The sequence below is a fragment of the Epinephelus fuscoguttatus genome, linkage group LG23, assembly GCF_011397635.1.
Source record: "Epinephelus fuscoguttatus linkage group LG23, E.fuscoguttatus.final_Chr_v1".
NCBI lineage: Eukaryota > Metazoa > Chordata > Actinopteri > Perciformes > Serranidae > Epinephelus > Epinephelus fuscoguttatus.
Genome location: NC_064774.1, coordinates 15,692,486 through 15,713,420, shown reverse-complemented (window position 1 = coordinate 15,713,420; position 20,935 = coordinate 15,692,486). Strand labels below are relative to the sequence as shown.

At 40.7% G+C, this 20,935-nt stretch overlaps 2 protein-coding genes and 1 long non-coding RNA gene across 3 annotated transcripts; 1 reads left to right on the top strand and 2 right to left on the bottom strand.

The window, feature by feature from the left end:
• Positions 1 to 683: 683 nt before the first annotated feature.
• On the bottom strand, positions 684 to 7,473 carry LOC125883574 (E3 ubiquitin/ISG15 ligase TRIM25-like). Its single transcript, XM_049567964.1, has 7 exons — positions 7,128 to 7,473; positions 5,549 to 5,923; positions 5,254 to 5,349; positions 4,818 to 5,051; positions 2,959 to 3,121; positions 2,815 to 2,874; positions 684 to 2,705 (listed from the first exon to the last, which is right to left on the bottom strand). The coding sequence occupies exons 1-7, from the start codon at positions 7,380 to 7,382 to the stop codon at positions 2,182 to 2,184; spliced, it is 1,707 nt and encodes a 568-aa protein (XP_049423921.1). The 5' UTR covers positions 7,383 to 7,473; the 3' UTR covers positions 684 to 2,181.
• Positions 7,474 to 7,562: 89 nt separating this feature from the next.
• Positions 7,563 to 15,495, top strand: LOC125883592 (uncharacterized). The gene is made up of 4 exons (XR_007448575.1): positions 7,563 to 7,699; positions 9,801 to 9,886; positions 12,194 to 12,386; positions 15,393 to 15,495. It is a non-coding gene; the product is annotated as an uncharacterized LOC125883592 (long non-coding RNA).
• Positions 10,176 to 19,281, bottom strand: LOC125883575 (E3 ubiquitin-protein ligase TRIM47-like). The gene is made up of 7 exons (XM_049567965.1): positions 19,024 to 19,281; positions 17,533 to 17,901; positions 17,242 to 17,337; positions 15,327 to 15,560; positions 12,198 to 12,363; positions 12,061 to 12,114; positions 10,176 to 11,595 (listed from the first exon to the last, which is right to left on the bottom strand). The coding sequence occupies exons 1-7, from the start codon at positions 19,258 to 19,260 to the stop codon at positions 11,063 to 11,065; spliced, it is 1,689 nt and encodes a 562-aa protein (XP_049423922.1). The 5' UTR covers positions 19,261 to 19,281; the 3' UTR covers positions 10,176 to 11,062.
• Positions 19,282 to 20,935: the final 1,654 nt, after the last annotated feature.

The window sequence follows — 20,935 nt, the reverse complement described above, 5'->3', positions numbered from 1 at the left end:
CCTGTTTTCAAATCAATACAGTAGACAGACAAGACATTTAATGTTCAAAGTGATAAACTTCCTGCAACACTCTCCAGCAGAGCTGGGACAGGAGCATGTTTTTACCACTGAGATACATCGCCTTCTCTTTGACTACACTCAGTAAGCATTTGGGAATTGAGGACACTCACTGGTGAAGTTTTAAGCTACATTTCTTTCAAGATTCACAATCAGGCGCCGAGGTTTAAAGACCGTCTGTGTGGAAGAACAGGCCAAAAATCCCATCTGAACACTAAGACATTAGTTTCTTCATACACGTAAGCACCTTGAAGCGTGCAGTGCGAACATGGACTTCTCCAAATATTAAATACATTTCACTTGGTGTGTTCAGTACTTTTCCCCCTGTGTTATTCCGCTTTATTGTACACAATTTATATGGTTTGAAATCTTGTGATTTCTTGTGTCAGTGTAGCTTTAATTTTTTGTGGATAGCTGCAATGTGAAAATGGGTAATCAAAAAAAAAAAAAATTGTGGTGTTTAAGGCATTTTTCTCCACTGCATGTCAAATAGAATATGCAGATTTTTGCATTCAGTTTTCATTTACATTTTACACAGTGTCCCAACTTTTTGGGAGTCTGGGTTGTAATTCATTCAATAAATGTTCCACCAAGAGACAAATGAAAGTCGGGAACAATGAGTTGTGAATAGGCTTTTATTTATTCATTTATTTCTTGTAAAAATGTATGTAAACAACATAAAACACATGTTACATGTTCACTCTTCATAACCAGTTGTAGTATAAAGTATAACAGTGAACTCTAAATACACTAAAATAAATACAACAGTAGCAACGCTAATATAGCTGAAAGTAACTGATGACAAAGGCCTCACTTAGACCTGGTGTTCACATGTGATTTGTAGTGATGGCCAAATGAGGCCTCATGAACCACTGTCTTTATTTTCTGAAGCCACCAGATGGCGCTGTCTGTTCAACCATAGTTTGAAAGCAGACTTCATTGCCAGTCCTTCGGCCTTTATCTTTAAACCAAGAGCGCCATCTGGTGGGGTGAGAAAATAAAGAAAGTGGTTCATGTGGCTTCATTTGGCCATCACTAGTGATTTGGGTGATCCGATCACAAGTGGCAGCATAGACACATTGCCATTCACACCTGCATCTCTCATACGCCTCATACGCCGATTTTGTGATGTCCTGCACTCTCCATTACGTCCAAACTTTTGCTAGCTGCTCTGTACCATGCTTACTAGTCACGTTAGTGGTTGTGTCAGTACAGCTGGAGATATCGCTGTCAGAATTTAGCATGTCTCATTCCATGGAGCAAAACCATGGATGGTACACTTCGTCCAACCTGACATAAGAAAAGTTAGTTAAACAGGATAAACACCAGTGCTTGGCAAGGCACTGGTGTTTATCCAAAAGATATGTGGTCAAATGTGTCACAGACTGTCTCGGCCAGTGGTTTGAGACATTGGATGTCTGTTGTCGTTTACACTTTTATTTAGCGCTGTCCACTTGTGATCGGATCGCCCAAAATGCACGTTAACACCAGGTCCAGATGTTTTTGAGTGTCACAATTTCTGAGCAGCCATTTAATTGGCATTTTATATAAAACAAGTGAAAGAAAAAAAAAAAAATCATTAAACATCACATTAGGTGCAGTACATCGGCCAAAACACTCTGCAACATAAAGAACATTTTTAAAAGTCTTGTTTTAAATTCAAATCTGAAAACCCAGAGAAGGCAAGGGGAAGCCAAAGTGGGAGGGGAAAAACAACGATTTAAAATATGGACGCGACGCTTCCCTTTTACCTCAACTGTTTTAACTGTATTGCAATTAGGAATGTATGTATAAGGGCTTCTGTTACTTAAAGTGCTAGTTTAAAGCTGCAGAAATGCAATATATTTGAAACTACGCGTCATAAAAATGACAATTTCTCATCCAAATAGTAGCCAGCACTTTTAAAGCATTTCTGGTTAGTGCTGATGCTTCAGCAGAGAAAACTAGCCAAAAACCTGCATCAAAACATAAAAGGCTTGGCAGGACCTTACAAGAGGCAAGGTTCAGTGTTTATTTTACAATTTGTCAATCCTGTTAAATCACATCCTCTCATCTATCATATGGTATACAGTTAAATTGGAGGGCCAACAGAGGCACACATTGACCACCCCAATATAAATGTTATCACCATATCTTGATCAGCTCTGCACAATGTCCCCTGCTCATCCAAGAATCACCATCCTTCAGCCCGAGGCCAGGGTAGAGAGGCTGAGTGAACGTGGTGTGTTCTTTGTGGAGCAGAGTCATCGTGCCAGAGATGCTATAAAAGGACAGTGTACCCGCCTCATAATCCAGGTACACTCCGATCCTGGACGACTGAGGGCCTGACACTTCCGTGCTCCTTTTGTTGTGTCGGAAAGTGTAGCCATGTATGGAGCACTCTAAACTCCACGACTTGTTATTCTGCCCAAACTCTGATGATCGGTTGATGTCTTTGTAGGACACTGCCACGGACCAAGTGCCATTCAAACTGACCTCCCAGTAACATCGCTCAGACAAACCCTCTCTGCACAGAACCTGCCTGAAACTTGTGAACCTCTCCGAGTGTGCAGGTCTGTCACTGGCTTTATTCTCCACCCACCGGTATCCTTGTGAAAGGGACAAATTTTGGGAGACCGAGTTCACGTCCAGGGTTAGAGGATGGCAATCTGGCAGACAAACAAAGCAGGAAAAAACAGGTCTATATTAACATCAACCTTTTAATACTCGGTTCATTATCAATGTGGTGATATATTGTGGATTAAATGTTTTACTCACAGCATAAAAACTCCTCTCTGGTCTTTGGCACAAGTGACAGCACGACATCTATAGTGGACACTAAGACACAAACACATCCTAAATACAGCTGGACCTGAATAAATCCACTGCATAACTCTGGGGTTATAGATTTCTATCAGGTACCTGTGGCAGAGATCATGGGCAGTGTGTCCTTCAGAAGGCTCTCTATGTCGTCCCTCATCTTGGACACGCACTTAGTCACAGCTTTGGTCGAACGTTTGGGACGAGCGACAAAACCAGGAGGCAAGTCTGGAGACTCACAGGAGTTTGAGAGGGACTGGAAAGTCTGCAGGGAATTCAATAAGACAGACCAGAAGAAAGAAATAAAAAAATTTGTAGAATTGTGACGTTTTCTTAGAATTTCTCCTTAAAGTTAAGACTAGGTCCTTGTAAAGATAAGTTATTCACAACCTTAAAAGAGCACCTAAGCAGTGATGGCCAAATGAAGCCTCATGAACCAGTTTCTTTTTTTTTAACCCCACCAGATGGCGCTCTTGGTTTAAAGATAAAGGCTGAAGCACTTGCAATGTTCAAACCTTTGTTGAACAGACAGCGCCATCTGGTGGCTTCAGAAAATAAAGACAGTGGTTCATGAGGCCTCATTTAGCCATCACTACTCCTAAGGTGAAAAACAGCTAAGAGCAGGGAGGAGGACTTTTAAGAGGCTTTGGATTTTCTTAAGCAGAGGAGAAAATGGTGGAAACACAAAGAGGTCAGAGAAGTATTCTCCAAACAATGCATGACAGTGAGTCAATGAAATGCTACAGATTAGATCGTGCAGGGATAATATGTATGGTGGATCTCATTAAGGGTATGCATGTTTCCCCTCACCTAACGCTAGAAATAAAATGATCACAAAAATGCAGCAGGGATGACTTGAGTCTGTCTCAACCTCCCATCAGCAGTTTCCACTGGGTGTCCACACCTTACAGGCTCAGAAAAGGATGTGTCTGTGACAACCAATCACATCTTTTAAAAGAATGCATGCATTGAAGCCTCATGAACCACTGTCTTTATTTTCTGACCCCACCAGATGGTGGTCTTGGTTTAAAGATAAGTGCCATCTGGTGGATTCAGAAAATAAAGACAGTGGTTCATGAGGCCTCATTTGGCCATCACTACTGTTGTGGTTCAGCAATGGCCGAAGGTCATTTATGCTTTTCTGGACTGGAAAACAAACTCAAAAGTTTCACCAAAAATGTTGACTCTTAATTATTATTCTTTTGGCGCCAAAACAATTTCAAATGTAAATACTATATCTGACAGGTGGCTGAATTATACAGTTTGTAACCATGCTGAAATAACCCTCATGCATTGTTGAGTATATTATTCCAACATCAGCCTTGATGACATTACATGTTGCACTGTCAAATTTGGCCAGCAGATGTCACTTTTGGGGCAATGGATTCACAGTGATTTGTCCTCAAGGAAAATTAACTGAGCTGAGTGCTTTGGCTGCACAGCACTGATTATTCAGTCATGTGGAAATGACATCGAAACAGACGGATCTATTCGAGGGCGTAGCACCAAATCTGGACCCTTTGCATAAGCAGTGAGTGACAACAACCCCGCCCACATTTAAGAGTACTCTTTGCTATGGAAACACTTAAGGGATCAAGGGTCTAGGTATCATGTCTGAAGGGTTATTTTGGTTCCAAAGTTACCATACCAAAAGTGTATGGTGGAAATGGGACTTTAAAGACGAATCCTATAGTAAGGGTGACTAAATTTTGCACCTTTACGGGGCGAGAGCGGCCTCATAGAGCTTTTTTTCCTGTACAAAGTTCAGTCTTTCAACCAATTTATTCAGCCAATTTTAATTTAGTTATAGCACTGAAATGAAAAACTGCAAACAAAACCGAACTTTCCCCATTCAGGACTTTTGAGGACCTCCCCCTCCCACTAGGATGGGTTATCTGTCCCACTTCCCCCCACCCACTACGACGCCGCTGCTCCACATCAAACTGAGAAGTGTCTGCTACCTGAATGAAATGGATGTGGTCGTCTGTCTGAGAAAGCCGATCCAGTTCGATGTCTCTCCTCTTCAGGCTGGCGATCTCCTCCTCCAGCTGCTGCTGCAGCTCCTCAGCCTGAGCGACTGCAGTCTGCTCCTGGGCTTTGATCAGCTGCTTGGCTACAATGCATTGTCTCTTTATGGAGGAGATCAGCTCATCAAAGATCTTATCGCAGCTCTTCACTGCAGGCCGGCTACAACTCTGTTCAAACAAAGACAAAAGATTTTTCTCTTTAAAATAAGTCTTCTCTGGCAAAGCTAGATTACATGACACATTGTAATGACAAACGGAGTCAGCGAGTAAATGCATGCATCGGTTATGGTTATTTGGATAATGACTTCAGACAAGTAAAAAGACATCAAAAACACAGGATTAGTCAAATACTAAAATATCATTTCCACACCTTCAAATCCTTCACAGCTTGGAGCAGCTCATTCAGCTCCTTCTCTCTCTTCTGGAATCTCTCCTGGACTTTCTTTTGACTCACAATCAGCTGTTTCTGAAAGACAGTGTCAGTGCAAAAGCAAATATCTCATTGTGAATGGACTACTAATAGAGTTGGATGTTCAATCACATCCAAGTACTACTGATAATAGAAATAGGACTAAAATCCTAAAAGCAAACATATCAGTCTACATCACATCACATAACAGTCTACAGTTTCATGCTCACTATGTCTGCTGTGTTGTTGTTTCTACCTGTTCCTCAGCCCTCTCTGCTGCAGCTGACACCGTACCATGGCCTTTATGCTCATCTAAAACGCACAGATAGCAGATACACTTCTTGTCTGTCCGACAGTAAACCTCCATCAGCTTGTTGTGCTTTGTACACATCTTTTCCTGCAGTGGGATTGTGGCTGACACCAGCTGGTGCTTCTTCAGCACAGGAACACTGTGGTGAGGCTCGAGGTGAACTGGACAGTAAGATGCCAAGCACGCCAGGCACGACATCGTGGCTTTGTTTTTGCTGGTCCCGCGGCAGAAATCGCAGGCAACGTCTGATGGGCCGGCACAGGCTGCAGCAGGAGGGGGAGAAGCCAGCTGGGTGCCTGTCCTCTTTATCATCTCTACAACCTGGGGATGATAAATGACACTCAGAGAGATAACACTAACCAACATATTGTGACATATTGTATTTGACAGTTGTAATCAATTAAATAGGGTTCAGTTCACTCTAACCCAGGGGTCTGCAACATCTGCTCGCGATTATGGATACGTCCCGCACAGTTGATGCTTCTTAAAGCCAAGGATGCTTCCTTGGTAGGACGGATATTCCCAAGTCAGTTCCTACAGAAGCTAGGCAAGACTACTTCCTAGCATTCGGTGAATACACACTGGAACAGGCTAGCGAGTGCCCGGGTGTGCGTCACTGAAGAGATGCGCAAAGAATTGTGGGTACTTCATGCCCGCTGAGGATACACACATGCATCCTTAAAAATACACCGAAGGAAGGATCCTTGATACTGGAACAGTCCTTCAGCGGGATTCGATGACATAGCCTCCTTGAAATTCAGCCGTTTCTTGACTTTGAGAAGCACCGAGAGATTTAGCGTTTGCTAATTCACAAGATTAAGCAATGATTCATGGGTAACAGTCAGCCTATTGTTAACTGTGCGCGCTGTAAATTAAATACGGTTGTTTTATGATTAGGCTATATAATAGATATATATCCTGCAGTAACTCTGGGGACCTTCTCAGGGCTGAGGACCCCCTGTTGAAGACCCAGACTCTAATCTATATAAACACATACTGACACATACATGTAATCCATAGTTACCAGTCACTACATTCAATTACAATATCAGTGTTGGGAAGGTAACATTAGACGTGTAATGTTACAAATTACAAGTTACCCTGATGAAAATGCAATAAGTGATGTACCCATTTTAATGACCCTTAAAGTCATGCAACTTCTCACATTTTAATATATTTCTCTAGCAAATGTTTTTCACTGGTGATCATGATCATAACTCAACAGCTCTAATCATCAGACTCATTTCTATGCATCAACATTTATGAGGTGCTTTACATTGACCACGTGTTTCCAGGTGACAGAGGGTGTGCATGCACACGACCTTTCTGCACACATACATTTATTGGATGGATCGTACAGTCATTAATATGCATGGTGGAGTTGCTACAGCAATCAGCTGCTCCAGTGTCTGCACTTGTGTCACAGCAACCAAGCAAATACATGACATCATAACTTCAAGTATCCAATATTACCCTGACCAGTATGCTGTTTGTTCACCCACTTGTATTTTTATTAAGTAATCACCTCAGCCAGCATGTTGTTCCTCCTCAGAACAGGCCTGGGATTGAAGGTCTCCCTGCACTGAGGGCAGCTGTACCGTCCCCTCCTCTCTTGCTCGTTCCAGCAGCACTCAATACACATTTTGCAGTAACTGTGTCCACAGTGAATGGTAACAGGCTCTTTCAGCAGGTCCAAACATACTGCACAGCGGAACTGACTCTGGTCCAAATCAACACCGCGCTCCGGCTGCTGTCGCTCGGCCATTTTGATGAGTTGCATGTGCAGAAAAACTCTCGCTTCAGTTTCGCCTCATTTTAATAGACTTGGGTTAATTGAGCCTTCACTAAGTCCCGCCCCCCGGAGGCAGACTGGCCAATCATAACGTAGCACAACGCAGCTGTGCTCCATTAACTCTAATTGTTTCAGATTTCCACTTTGAAGCTGGTTTTGTGGATTTCGACCTAAATGTTGTGCCTGTGCTGATAATGTGTTTATTTTAATTCATTCATTAATTTATTTATTTAACTTTTTTTTATGCCAGTGTCTTCCCACTGAGGCGGAGCTTAGGAGAACAGCAAACCTCCAACATAGTGAAGGTAAACAAATAAACTTATATACCTTACTGATGTTGTATTTGAATGCATTGGACTACTAATGCCAGAATAAACCAGTGTACCCAGCACTCAGCTGCCAGTTTATGGCTATTTTAAGCTAGGTGTACTTAGGTTGGCTGGTTTGAAGCTTTAGCCATGTGTACCTTGCTGAAACTAGAAATTAATTAAGATAAAAATCAATAATACATTGAAAACAAAACAAAAAAACAATAGTGTCTTAACCAAAGGCAAACTACAGTAACGTTACTTTGCACTTAGTTGCCAGTTCATGGCTATTTAAGCTAATGCTAGGTGTACTTAGCTAAGATGTATCTGGTTAACGTTAACTTAGTTTACAGCTAGTTCGAGCTAGGAGTCTGAGGCTTTAGCTAAGTGTAACTGTTACCTAGCCAAAACTAAAATTATGATAAAATGCAATAATAAAGAAAAAAAGCAATAATAAAGAGTTTACTTTACCAAGAACTAGTGTCATTTTCCTAGTACTTAGTTGCCAGTTTGTGGCTATTTTCAGCTAACGCTAGGTGTACCAAAGCTAAGGTGTATCTAGTTATTTTATGGTTAGCTTTAGCTAGGAGTCTGAAGCTTGAGTCTGGTGTATCTAGCTAAAACTAGAAATAAATTATGATAAAAAGCAATAATAAAGAGTTGGCTTTACCAAGAGCAAACTAGAGTAAATGTTAACTGCACCTAGTACTTAGTTGTCAATTCATGGTTATTTTAAGCTAACGCTAGGTGTACCAAGCTAAGGTGTATCTAGATAGTTTATAACTATCTTTAGCCAGGAGTACTAAACTTGAGCTAGGTGTACCTAGCTAAAACTACAAAATAATTAGGATAAAAAGCAATAATAAAGAATTGACTTTACTGAGAACAAACTTGAGTAACTTCATCTAGTACTTAACTGCCAGTTCATGGCTAATTTAAGCTAACGCTAGGTGTACTTAGCTAGGATGTATCCAGTTAGTTTATAGTTAGTTTTAGCTTGGAGTCCAAAGCTTTAGCCAGGTGTACCCAAAACTAGAAATGAATTATAATAAAAAGCAATAACACAGAAAAAGCAACAATAAAGAGTAAACTTTACAAAGAACAAACTAGTGTAACTTTATTAGTACTTATTGCCAGTTCATGGATTTTAAGCTAACATTAGGTGTACTTAGCTAAGATGTATCCAGTTGTTTATAGCTAGTTTTAGCGAGGAGTCCGAAGCTTTCGCCAGGTGTACCTAGCTAAAACTAGAAATTAATTATGATAAAAACATTAATACAGAAAACGCAATAATAAAGAGCTGAGTTTACCTAGCACAAACTAGTGTAACTTTACTTAGTACTTAGTTGCCAGTTCATGCCTCTATTAAGCTAACATTAGGCATACTTAGCTAAGGTGTACCTAGTTAGTTTATAGCTAGAATAGCTTATAAAAAACAACAGCAACCACACTTCCCCTCATCAACAACAACACAGTGATATTAAAAAAAAGACATAAAATAAAATTAGTGCCTAAATAGAAATTAGAAATCAAATTAAAATGGCTCATTCTAGTTCCTAACATTACAGCTAACGTAACAGCCTTAAGGTGTACTTAGTTTGTTTATGGCTAGCTTTAGCGTGGAGTCCAAACTTAAGCTAGGTGTACATGGCTGAAACTAGAAATTATTTCAGTTCAATTTTCAATTCAGTCATTTATTTGTTACATGGAATTGTACGAATACAAGTACAGTGAGATGTGATCTTATCAGCTGGTGGCTAACAGCAGCAGAGGCAGTGATGATCCTTGTGTATCAGACTGTAATTGAATTACTGTATAACGTGTACTGTTGAATCTCTCATATTTTTATGTACCTGTTGAACCTTTGTTAGTAGTGTTTGTCTGTAGTCCTGCTGGTCCCAGGGTAGGAGTTATAGGAGGGGGTGGGAATGGAATGGGTATTTAAAGGAATGCTTGGCAATGCATTGTTTTGCACATTTTTTGATTGCACTTTGTTCTGCCAAGAGAGATGGGAAGAAACATTTGATCACACCAATACAAAGTAAAAAGCTGTACCCACCTTCAATTACAGCTGTTTTGTTTTCTTGTAATCCTTCAGATTCTGATGGAAGCTCTGTCTGGGATTTGGATAGAAGAATGCGTCAGGAGGATGGTGGCTGCACGTTTTCATAGCTGTGTAGGGTGGTGAGTGACTTTACAGGATGCTATTTTAATTGGTGTATTAATGGCAACAGTTGTATTGAGGGCAGGTGGCCAGTAGTAGTGGTTTACCATGGAGCCTACTTCTGGCCCACGTGGTTGACTTTACAGTGTTTTCTCAGAATATTGTATAACAGGTTGCAGTATTTGGAGACCTTACAATGTCCGATTGAAACTGGATCTGGTCACTGGAATTTTTAAAAAATATAAAATGCTATTTTATTTATCGTAGCACAACAAAACACAGACAGGAAAACATTTATAAGCACACAGATGTTTACTTTTATTGTTATATAACTTGTAACAAGCATTAACTTTAATGACAAAAATGAACATGAAGGGAAAAAAGAAAAGAATAGCATTTCTCAGCATCCAAAAGTCATGAAAAGTGTAAAATAAAGAGTCAATTCTTCAAAAAGAAAAAAACATAATGAAAAAAGTTGGATTCTTTTTTTTTATTCTAAGGAATTGTTAAAACACTTATAACATTATATCATTCATGGTCAGTGAATTTGTTGGAGACTTGAGGAAAAAAACTTAACACATGCCTATTTGCTTTTTGAACCATTCAAACAAAACACAAAAAACATATATAACTAGATAATTTCAAGATATTAATCACTTTCATCTGTCAGATTCATAATGAATGTTTTCAAACTTACTTTTATACAATTGCATTTTATTTTCCCTTAGGATATATTTACAGTTTAGTAACATGTTGTCATCAACCCTCTCATGACAGTATAATAATCATTTACCCTGTACTGGAAGAACACTAATCACACACAACTTGACAGGAATCAGGAAGTAACTACAACTTGACTGCTACATCCTGGTTTCCAACTAATGATTGAAATGTCGCACACATCCAAAAAATGAGCAGCTCATTGCTTCCTAGTTGGTTTTAACATGGTTTATATGTTTAATATAGACAAACATTAACCTCCTGCTCCACTCTCTTTTTTTTGTTAATCTTTGTTGTTTTTACCTGCTGCAATACCTGACTTAGGACCTTAGAATTTGGGCGATTCAGTGCTCATTTTAAAATGCTTCACTCTTGTAAAATCACTCAGTCATCTATCCTATGGTATCCAGTTATATTGGAGGGTGAATTACAGCCAGATCAGTAGTGGCACACATTAACCACCACAATATATATTTTTACCACAACTTGATCAGTTCAGCATAATATCCACTGCTTGTCTGAGATCGATCATGCTTCAGCCCAAGGCCAGGATAAAGAGGCTGAGTGAACGTGGTGTGTTCTTTGTGGAGCAGAGTCATCGTGCCAGAGATGCTATAAAAGGACAGAGTACCTGCCTTATAATCCAGGTACACCCCGATCTTTGAGGATTTAGGGCCTGGCACAGTCTTGTTAAGTGAGTTGTGTCGGAAAGTGTAAGTGGAGCAGTTTAAACTCCATGACTTGTTGTCATTTCCAAATTCGGAGGCATTTGTACTGCTGCTGTCTTTGTAGGACACTGCCACAGACCAAGGATTACCATTCAAACTGACCTCCCAGTAACATCGCCCTGACAAACCCTCTTTGCACAGAACCTGCATGATGATCTGCGACGACGTGCATGAGTAGCTATAGCTGCTATAACAATAATTACTTGTCACCAGTCTGCATTGTTCTGAAATGGAAAAATACTGGGAGACCGAGTTCTGATCCAGGGTTAGAGGACGGCAGTCTGAAAGAAGAACAAAGCAGGAAAAAAAGTGCAATATTAACATCAACCTTTTACCATTCATCTATTATTAAAGGTGCAGTCAGTGATTCTAACCCAACAGACTTTTTTGTCAAATTCAGTCAATGTCCCCTAACAGTCTACTACTGTCGTTTGAGTGTGTTTGCAAAAAACAACATCTGGTGTAAGCCCTGTCTCTCTGAATGGGAAACTAACAGAGTGGCTCAGACCACAACATTATTCCAGCCGATCAGCAACAGGGGGCATTTGTGCTCGTGCACAGGACAGGGGAAAGGCCGTGGATGTACAAAGAAAAAAAGTCCGTGGGAGCTTGAGGGATTTTGGTCTTAAATAATATTTGTTTAGGCGTTCAGTTCAAATGTCAGTGATCTTCTTCCAGAATTGCTGACTCCACCTTTAATGCACTGGTATATTGGGAAACAACATGAAATTAAATGTTTTACTCACAGCGTAAAAACTCCTCTCTGGTCTTTGGCACAGGTGGCACCACTATAGTGGACACTAAGACACAAACACATCCTAAATACAGCTGGACCCGAATAAATCCACTGTGTAACTCTAGATTTCTAATTTCTGTCAGGTACCTGTGGCAGAGATCATGGGCCATTTGTCCTTCAGGAGGCTCTCTATGTCGCCTCTCAGCGCAGACATGCAGTCAGTCACAGGTTTGAATGTCGGACGTTGAGGATAAACAACAGGACCAGGTGGCCGGTCTGGAGTTTCACAGGAGGTGGAGAGGGACTTGAAAGTCTAGAGGAGTGGAATTCAATAAGGTAGAAACCAGACGACAAACTGAATAATTTACTGAAAACATTGTCCAATATTATCATTAAAGGGCCAGGGTGTAATATTTGGCATGGTTTATTGTCAAATCTGAATCTGAATATTCTACCCATTAATATGTTTATACAAGTGTATAATCGCTATAAAATAAAGTTTGATTTTCGTAGCCTTATAATTATGCTTTATATACAGTACAGGCCAAAAGTTTGGACACACCTTCTCATTCAATGCGTTTTCTTTATTTTCATGACTATTTACATTGTAGATTCTCACTGAAGGCATCAAAACTATGAATGAACACATGTGGAGTTATGTACTTAAGAAAAAAAGGTTAAATAACTGAAAACATGTTTTATATTCTAGTTTCTTCAAAATAGCCACCCTTTGCTCTGATTACTGCTTTGCACACTCTTGGCATTCTCTCCATGAGCTTCAAGAGGTAGTCACCTGAAATGGTTTCCACTTCACAGGTGTGCCTTATCAGGGTTAATTAGTGGAATTTCTTGCTTTATCAGTGGGGTTGGGACCATCAGTTGTGTTGTGCAGAAGTCAGGTTAATACACAGCCGACAGCCCTATTGGACAACTGTTAAAATTCATATTATGGCAAGAACCAATCAGCTAACTAAAGAAAAACGAGTGGACATCATTACTTTAAGAAATCAAGGTCAGTCAGTCCAGAAAATTGCAAAAACTTTAAATGTGTCCCCAAGTGGAGTCGCAAAAACCATCAAGCGCTACAACGAAACTGGCACACATGAGGACTGACCCAGGAAAGGAAGACCAAGAGTCACCTCTGCTTCTGAGGATAAGTCCATCCGAGTCACCAGCCTCAGAAATCGCAAGTTAACAGCAGCTCAGATCAGAGACCAGATGAATGCCACACAGAGTTCTAGCAGCAGACCCATCTCTAGAACAACTGTTAAGAGGAGACTGCGCGAATCAGGCCTTCATGGTCAAATAGCTGCTAGGAAACCACTGCTAAGGAGAGGCAACAAGCAGAAGAGATTTGTTTGGGCCAAGAAACACAAGGAATGGACATTAGACCAGTGGAAATCTGTGCTTTGGTCTGATGAGTCCAAATTTGAGATCTTTGGTTCCAACCGCCGTGTCTTTGTGAGACGCAGAAAAGGTGAACGGATGGATTCCACATGCCTGGTTCCCACTGTGAAGCATGGAGGAGGAGGTGTGATGGTGTGGGGGTGTTTTGCTGGTGACACTGTTGGGGATTTATTCAAAATTGAAGGCACTCTGAACCAGCATGGCTACCACAGCATCCTGCAGCGACATGCCATCCCATCCGGTTTGCGTTTAGTTGGACGATCATTTATTTTTCAACAGGACAATGACCCCAAACACACCTCCAGGCTGTGTAAGGGCTATTTGACCAAGAAGGAGAGTGATGGAGTGCTGCGGCAGATGACCTGGCCTCCACAGTCACCGGACCTGAACCCAATCGAGATGGTTTGGGGTGAGCTGGACCGCAGAGTGAAGGCAAAGGGGCCAACAAGTGCTAAACACCTCTGGGAACTCCTTCAAGACTGTTGGAAACCATTTCAGGTGACTACCTCTTGAAGCTCATGGAGAGAATGCCAAGAGTGTGCAAAGCAGTAATCAGAGCAAAGGGTGGCTATTTTGAAGAAACTAGAATATAAAACATGTTTTCAGTTATTTCACCTTTTTTTAAGTACATAACTCCACATGTGTTCATTCATAGTTTTGATGCCTTCAGTGAGAATCTACAATGTAAATAGTCATGAAAATAAAGAAAACGCATTGAATGAGAAGGTGTGTCCAAACTTTTGGCCTGTACTGTATGTAAGGCAGTCCGAGTGGACAATCCAGCCAGCCAGAGAATGTGTTTCGCGCGTATAAATAAACCAACGAAGAAGACAGTGGAAGTAAGGAAGAAGGAGGAGGAAACAGCAGAGTGTTAGTAGTTTGTCGATAGAGAGTAGTGAAAAGTTTTTTTAGTTATAAAGTTTGCGAATAGACCACACTTAACACACCACAGGAGAGAATGAACCCAAACCGTCATCTGCGAGGAAAAGAAGACGCAAAGAGGAGCAAAGAAAACGGTACAAGCGGCGGCAGAGAATAAACATCGGTGATGTTTTTCAGCGATGGAGGGGGTTCATGAAGGCATAACAGGCATAATATCCTCCCCTCCTCCTCTTCCCTCTCCGTGGCTGAGGCATGTCGCCTGGCCCTTCCTGCACCTCTTCCTCTCCCTTGTCTTCCTCCTCTCCCTCTCCCTCCTCTCCCTGTCTCCCGTGGAAAATCACTTTGCAAATGGATATTATAATATGTAACGCTAACGGTTATCCTACAAACCTAATGATTATTTGCTGCACTGTACCATGACTTTATTTAGCATTACTGCGCTAATGTTTGCTCGTGTTACCAAAACAATCAGGAATAAAACACTCCTAACCTCTCACTGATAACCTATAACATATCGTAATATGGTTTAGAGCTTCACCTCATTGCTCGTTGCTTCGGATATGTTACCGGCAGAGACGCTGCTCTCTGTTGCGGACAACGCCATTTTTCCAAAGTGTTTTGGTCCTTGGAGGCCACCGTAACTTTGCCGACGGGAGGAGTGAGCACAGGCGAGTGAGTGAGCGCTGCAATCTAGAATCTAAACGCTACATGTCACTGTTTTCAACCCATTTTACACACTGGCCCTTTAATAGTATTATGTGTGGCATTGTCACAAGTGGCCAGCAGATGTCACTTTTGGACAATTCATTCAGCAATGTTCCATCCTTAAGAAAAATGAACTGTGCTAAGATTAAAGCTTCTAAAATGACAGGTGGTGTGTGGTTTGGCCGTACAGCACTGATTATTCTTGAAATGACATAAAACAGATAGAAATACTGAAAACAGATAAAATTGCTCCTCATCACACACAAAAAAAGTGTCTGCTACCTGAATGAAATGGATGTGGTCGTCTGTCTGAGAAAGCTGCTCCAGTTCGGTGTCGTTCTTCTTCAGGTTGGTGATCTCCTCCTCCAGCTGCAGCTGCAGCTCATCAGCCTGAGCGACTGCAGTCTGCTCCTGGGCTTTGATCAGCTGCTTCACCAAAGTGCGTCTTTTCTTTAAGGAGGAAATCAGCTCATCAAAGATCTTATCGCAGCTCTTCACTGCAGGCTGGGTACAATTCTGTTCAAAGAAAAACAAAGGCAAAGATTTTTCTTTTTTAAATGTGTTCTCTGTCATAAAGTTAAATTTAAAGAAGTGGTTCTTTAGTACATACCACAATAAAACAAATCAGCAAGTAAGCATGTGGATCTGTTGTTATTCAGACAATGACTTCAGAAAATTAAAGGCACAGTTCATACACAGAGAAGGTAGCCTCAGTACCCAAATTGAAAACACATGTTAGGAGCCTGCTGTCACTTTCAAGCTGATTGACTGGTCTTAATACAGGGAGTAATATTAATTAATAAGTACTCAGTTCTTGTCCACATGTGCAAGGGTATATTTTAAAATGTAGCCTTTTCTGTGTCGTTTAGCCTTTAAGTGCTGACATGTAGACACATAATACTAGGGCTGGACGATTATGGCAAAAATAGTAATCACAATTATTTTGACTGATATTGAAATCACGATTATTAAACATGATTATAAGCTGGTCGTGTTGCCTTGGGGGGCAGACACCACAGTGTGACAAACTTTGCAAACAATTTCTTTTTGCTCGACGTCCGTCAACTTGAAGCCAAACTGTCCAGATGACTGAAGTTGTCCTACCCTTCTTCTCAACCAAAGGCTGCCTTTCTGCCATGTTCTCAATCACTCGCTCCACATATTATTGATCCACACACGTCACACGCTTGCTGCTGCTGCACGTAACACAGGTGCACTCACAGTGCTTTTCCAGCACAGGAACTTACATACACGGCGCACCGTGTGGCGCATTAATCGTTTTTCTTCGATTATAATGTTTTTATGATCGTGAGAAGCCAAAATTGAAATCATGATCAAAAATTCGATTAACTGTCCAGCCCTGCATAATACTACGTTCTTGGCTTGAGATGTCAGAGTGTGCACTGTTCGTTAGGCATCACAAATGAGACAACATTTCGTGCAATGGCAGACTGGTTCTGACCTTGTTGACTATGGAGCTTTTTTCCTATCTTTATTCAAGAGAGTGATATATCAATTTGAGAGCATTATTTATTGATTTCACATTCAGATTTTGTAATATTGTCCCTCAAAACCCTGCCCTCGCACTCAAATAGCCTCTGCTTGCACTTAGATCTACTCTGTTTCTGCTCGAATTGTGTGCTCACACTGACTTCCTGCTCCAGCTTCAGCTCTTCTCCTCGCGCTCAAGGTGCTTCTGTGCGCTTGTGGAATTTCTGCTCTCAGATTTTTTCCGCCCTGCTCTTGGATTTTTTGTGTAACAACCCTGTCAAAATCCCGTAACCCATAGAATGCCAGGTTTATTGTTGACCAATGAAATGGTCCCTGCCTCCTTGCGGGCGCGCTCGCTTTAGTTTTAGAGCATCCTGTCTGGGCGGGTACTCTTTAGTCGGGTTCATCCACTCCTGCACTCCAGGGCTTTATAAATGTTCTTCCCTTGCTTTCTTTTGAACTTTTGGAATAAAGGGACTGTTAATGTACACAGGTGCACCCGTACTTTTCTCAATTGTGTTTTGCACTTTTCATTTGCACATAGACTTTTTTTCTAACACTGCACGTGTGGACAGAAATCAGTAATGTTTGTAAACACAATAGCACAAGTGATCAAACCACTTTATGAGCTCACCTTACACAGAAGCCAGACAAAGAGACAGTCAATACAGACACAGAATCAAATACTAAAATATCATTTCCACACCTTCAAATCCTTCACAGCTTGGAGCAGCTCATTCAGCTCCTTCTCTCTCTTCTGGAATCTCTCCTGGACTTTCTTTTGACTCACAATCAGCTGTTTCTGAAAGACATTGTCAGTGCAACAGTAAATGTCTCATTGTGAAAGGTTTTATTAATACAATTACTGTGTTCTCAATATTTACATGTCTTAAAGTAACAAACATATCAATGTGTTTGACTACAGATCTGTATTTTTCTCAGTTTTTTACAGTCTGCAGTTTAATGTTCACTATGTCTGCTGTGTTGTTGTTTCTACCTGTTCCTCAGCCCTCTCTGCTGCAGCTGACACTGTACCATGGCCTTTATGCTCATCTAAAACGCACAGATAGCAGATACACTTCTTGTCTGTCCGACAGTAAACCTCCATCAGCTTGTTGTGCTTTGTACACATCTTTTCCTGCAGTGGGATTGTGGCTGACACCAGCTGGTGCTTCTTCAGCACAGGAACACTGTGGTGAGGCTTGAGGTGAACTGGACAGTAAGATGCCAAGCACGTCAGACAAGACATTGTGGCTTTGTTTTTGCTGGTCCCGCGGCAGAAGTCACAGGCGACGTCTGCTGGTCCAGCACAGGCTGCAGCAGGAGAAGCCAGCTGGGTGCCGGTCCTCTTTATCATCTCTACAACCTGGGGATGATGGAAATAAAGGTGCTGATAAATATTGTACCATCTGTTACCAGACAAAAGTAGAACGAGAACAAAATTACTCACTGAAGAGAGTATACTGTATACGTCTACCAAGGTTTCAAAATCCTCTAAATCGATTATTCATACTCCAAAAAATGTGAAAGTTGAAAAAAAGAAAAAAAGTCTTCAGCTGGATCTGTAGCATCATCATAATGCACATGTTCACGGACAATGATTGTGATTGGCTGATGGCATGATATTAAAAACTCTGCACAAGGATATTTGTTCAAGTGTCAAGTGAGTCAGAGTCATGACAACTTACATACATCATTCATCATAGGCAGCGGTCGAAAGTAACTAAGTACATTTACTCAAGTCACTACTTCACAATTTTCTAGTAGTACTTGATTCCATTTGTGCTACTTTATACTTCACTCCACTACATGTCACAAGCAAATACTGCACTTTTTATTCCACCACATTTGCATTGAACATTACTTGCAAATTCAACTGTTAACACAAAATGTAATCAACAATTATTAGTACGTCTTGGATATAAGACTTTTGTATACAGTTGGATATGATACTTTTGTATGTTGCTAAAGTAACATTTTAATTCACGACTTTTAGTTCTAACTAAAAGAGTATTTCTGTGCTGTGGTATTCCTACTTTTACTTAAGGAAAGGATCTGATTACTTTTTCCATCATTGCCCACAGGTGAAATACCCTGAGATTTTGCATGCCGACTCTGATTTTGCATGCAGTTGCACAAGGCATTTAAGGTTAACAACAGCAGTGTTGAAAAATGTTCTGCAATCCAGCCACCAATAACAGGCAAGCTAAATGACATGTAAATAACGTTTATATTGATAAAGATTAAATAGGCAAAAGTTTGTAGAAATAAGCGTGGTTTCTGCTGATGGCATATGATATGAAAGAACCTGCTTTTACACATTTCAGGCACTATGAGCCAAAATGGCCACATGGTGTCGTAATAAAAAATAATCTTGAGATCTAAATATGAATTTCACTCCAGACATACTGTAACATAATGTATTGTGGCCGGAAGTTAACTCTCCAGTCATTGTTTCTACCGCACTTGTACTTTACAACATAATCACCTCAGCCAGCATGTTGTTCCTCCTCAGAACAGGCCTCGGACTGAAGGTCTCCCTGCACTGAGGGCAGCTGTACTTCCCCTTCTTCTTTACCTCATCCCAGCAGCACTCGATACAGCTTTTGCAGTAACTGTGTCCACAGGGAACGGTGACAGGCTCTTTTAGCAGGTCTAAACATACTGAACAGCAGAACTGACTCTGGTCCAAGTCAACACCTCGCTCCGGCTGCTGCTCCGCCATAGTGATGAACTGCACGTAAAGAAAGGCGCGCTTTTTAAGTTCCGCTTTCTCTTAAGAGGGTGGGTGAGTGGGTGTGTGTGTTATTCCTCTTTTTTTTTTAACCTTTATTTATCCAGATACTACATCAAGTGGGCCACTCTGACGCTACTGCGTTAAATCATTACAGATGCACACAGTTACAGCATTTTACAGGCAAGTGTACTGTATAAAATATATAAACAATACAAAAAAAACAACAAATTATTTGTGCTAGGCTATGAGGAGAAGCAGTTGCATATTTCAGCACCTGCTCTACCTTTAACTATTGTTTTAAAAGCACTTAACGAGATGAGCTCCTGTAATTTCAAGTCCTTCTGGAGCTCATTCCACGTCATAGGGGCTGCGAACTGAAACGCCTTTTTACCAAACTCAGTACAAGTCTTTTTTACATTCAGTAAAAACAACTTTTGTGAGCGTAGACAGTAACTTGTGTTTGTCTGCTGGACAATGTATGTACATAAATAGCTTGGAAGCTGTTTCAGTATTGCCTTATAAATAAAAACAAACCAGTGACTCAGCCTGCGTAAAGTAAGGGATGGCCATCCCACTTTCTGATGAAGAATACAGTGGTGAGTTAGCGATTTGCAGTTTGTCACAAACCTCAGGGCACCATGATATACAGAGTCTAGCAGACGCAACGAAGCCACAGATGCATGCATGTACAGAATGTCTCCATAATCCACCATAGGAAGAAAAATGACACAAGTCGTTCTCTCACCTCAAAAGAAAAACATGACTTATTTTGAAAATAAAAGCCTAATTTAAGTCTGAGCTTTTTTTACCAGGGACTCAGTATGAAAATCAAAATTAAGACCATCATCTATTAAAAAGCCCAAGTACTTATAAAATGATACTCTTTCTATTGATTTGTCCTGCATTGTTGTAATCTGAGGTAAAGATTGGGGCTATTTCTTTGACCTGGTAAATACCATCAGCTTGGTCTTGTCTGCATTCAAGACAAGTCTTAGCTGACACAGCTGCACTTGTAAACTAGTAAAAGCACTTTGAAGATTTTCAAAAGCCTTTTCTAATGTTGATGCACAAGCGTACATTATTGTGTCATCTGCATAAATATGAAATTTAGCATTTTCTACACCTTAACCAATGTTATTTATATAAATAGCAAAGAAGAGAGGTCCAAGAACTGAGCCCTGTGGCACCCCCTTATGGATACTCAGCTTATCAGATGTCATACCCTCAATTTGCATACATTGTGTTCTATCTGAGAGGTAGTTACTGAACCAGCCCACTGCCATGTCAGATAAACCTATGTTGACTAATCTTTGTTTCATAATGTCATGGTCAACTGTGTCAAAGGCCTTCGACAGGTCAATAAAGAGGGACAATGCTGTTTATCATTCAGAGCACTGATGACATCATTAAGAACTTTCATTGCTGCTGTTGTGGTGCCATGTTGTTTTCTAAAGCCTGACTGGTACTGGACTAATATGTCATTTTCTTTTAAAAAGTATTTAATCTGATCACACACCAAGGTTTCTAGAATCTTAGTAAGAGTTGAAAGCTTAGAAATAGGCCTGTAGTTGTTCATAATTGAAGGGTCGCCACCCTTCAACAGGGAAACAACAAAAGCTGACTTCCATGCCCTGGGGATTACATTTAATTCAAAGCTAAGATT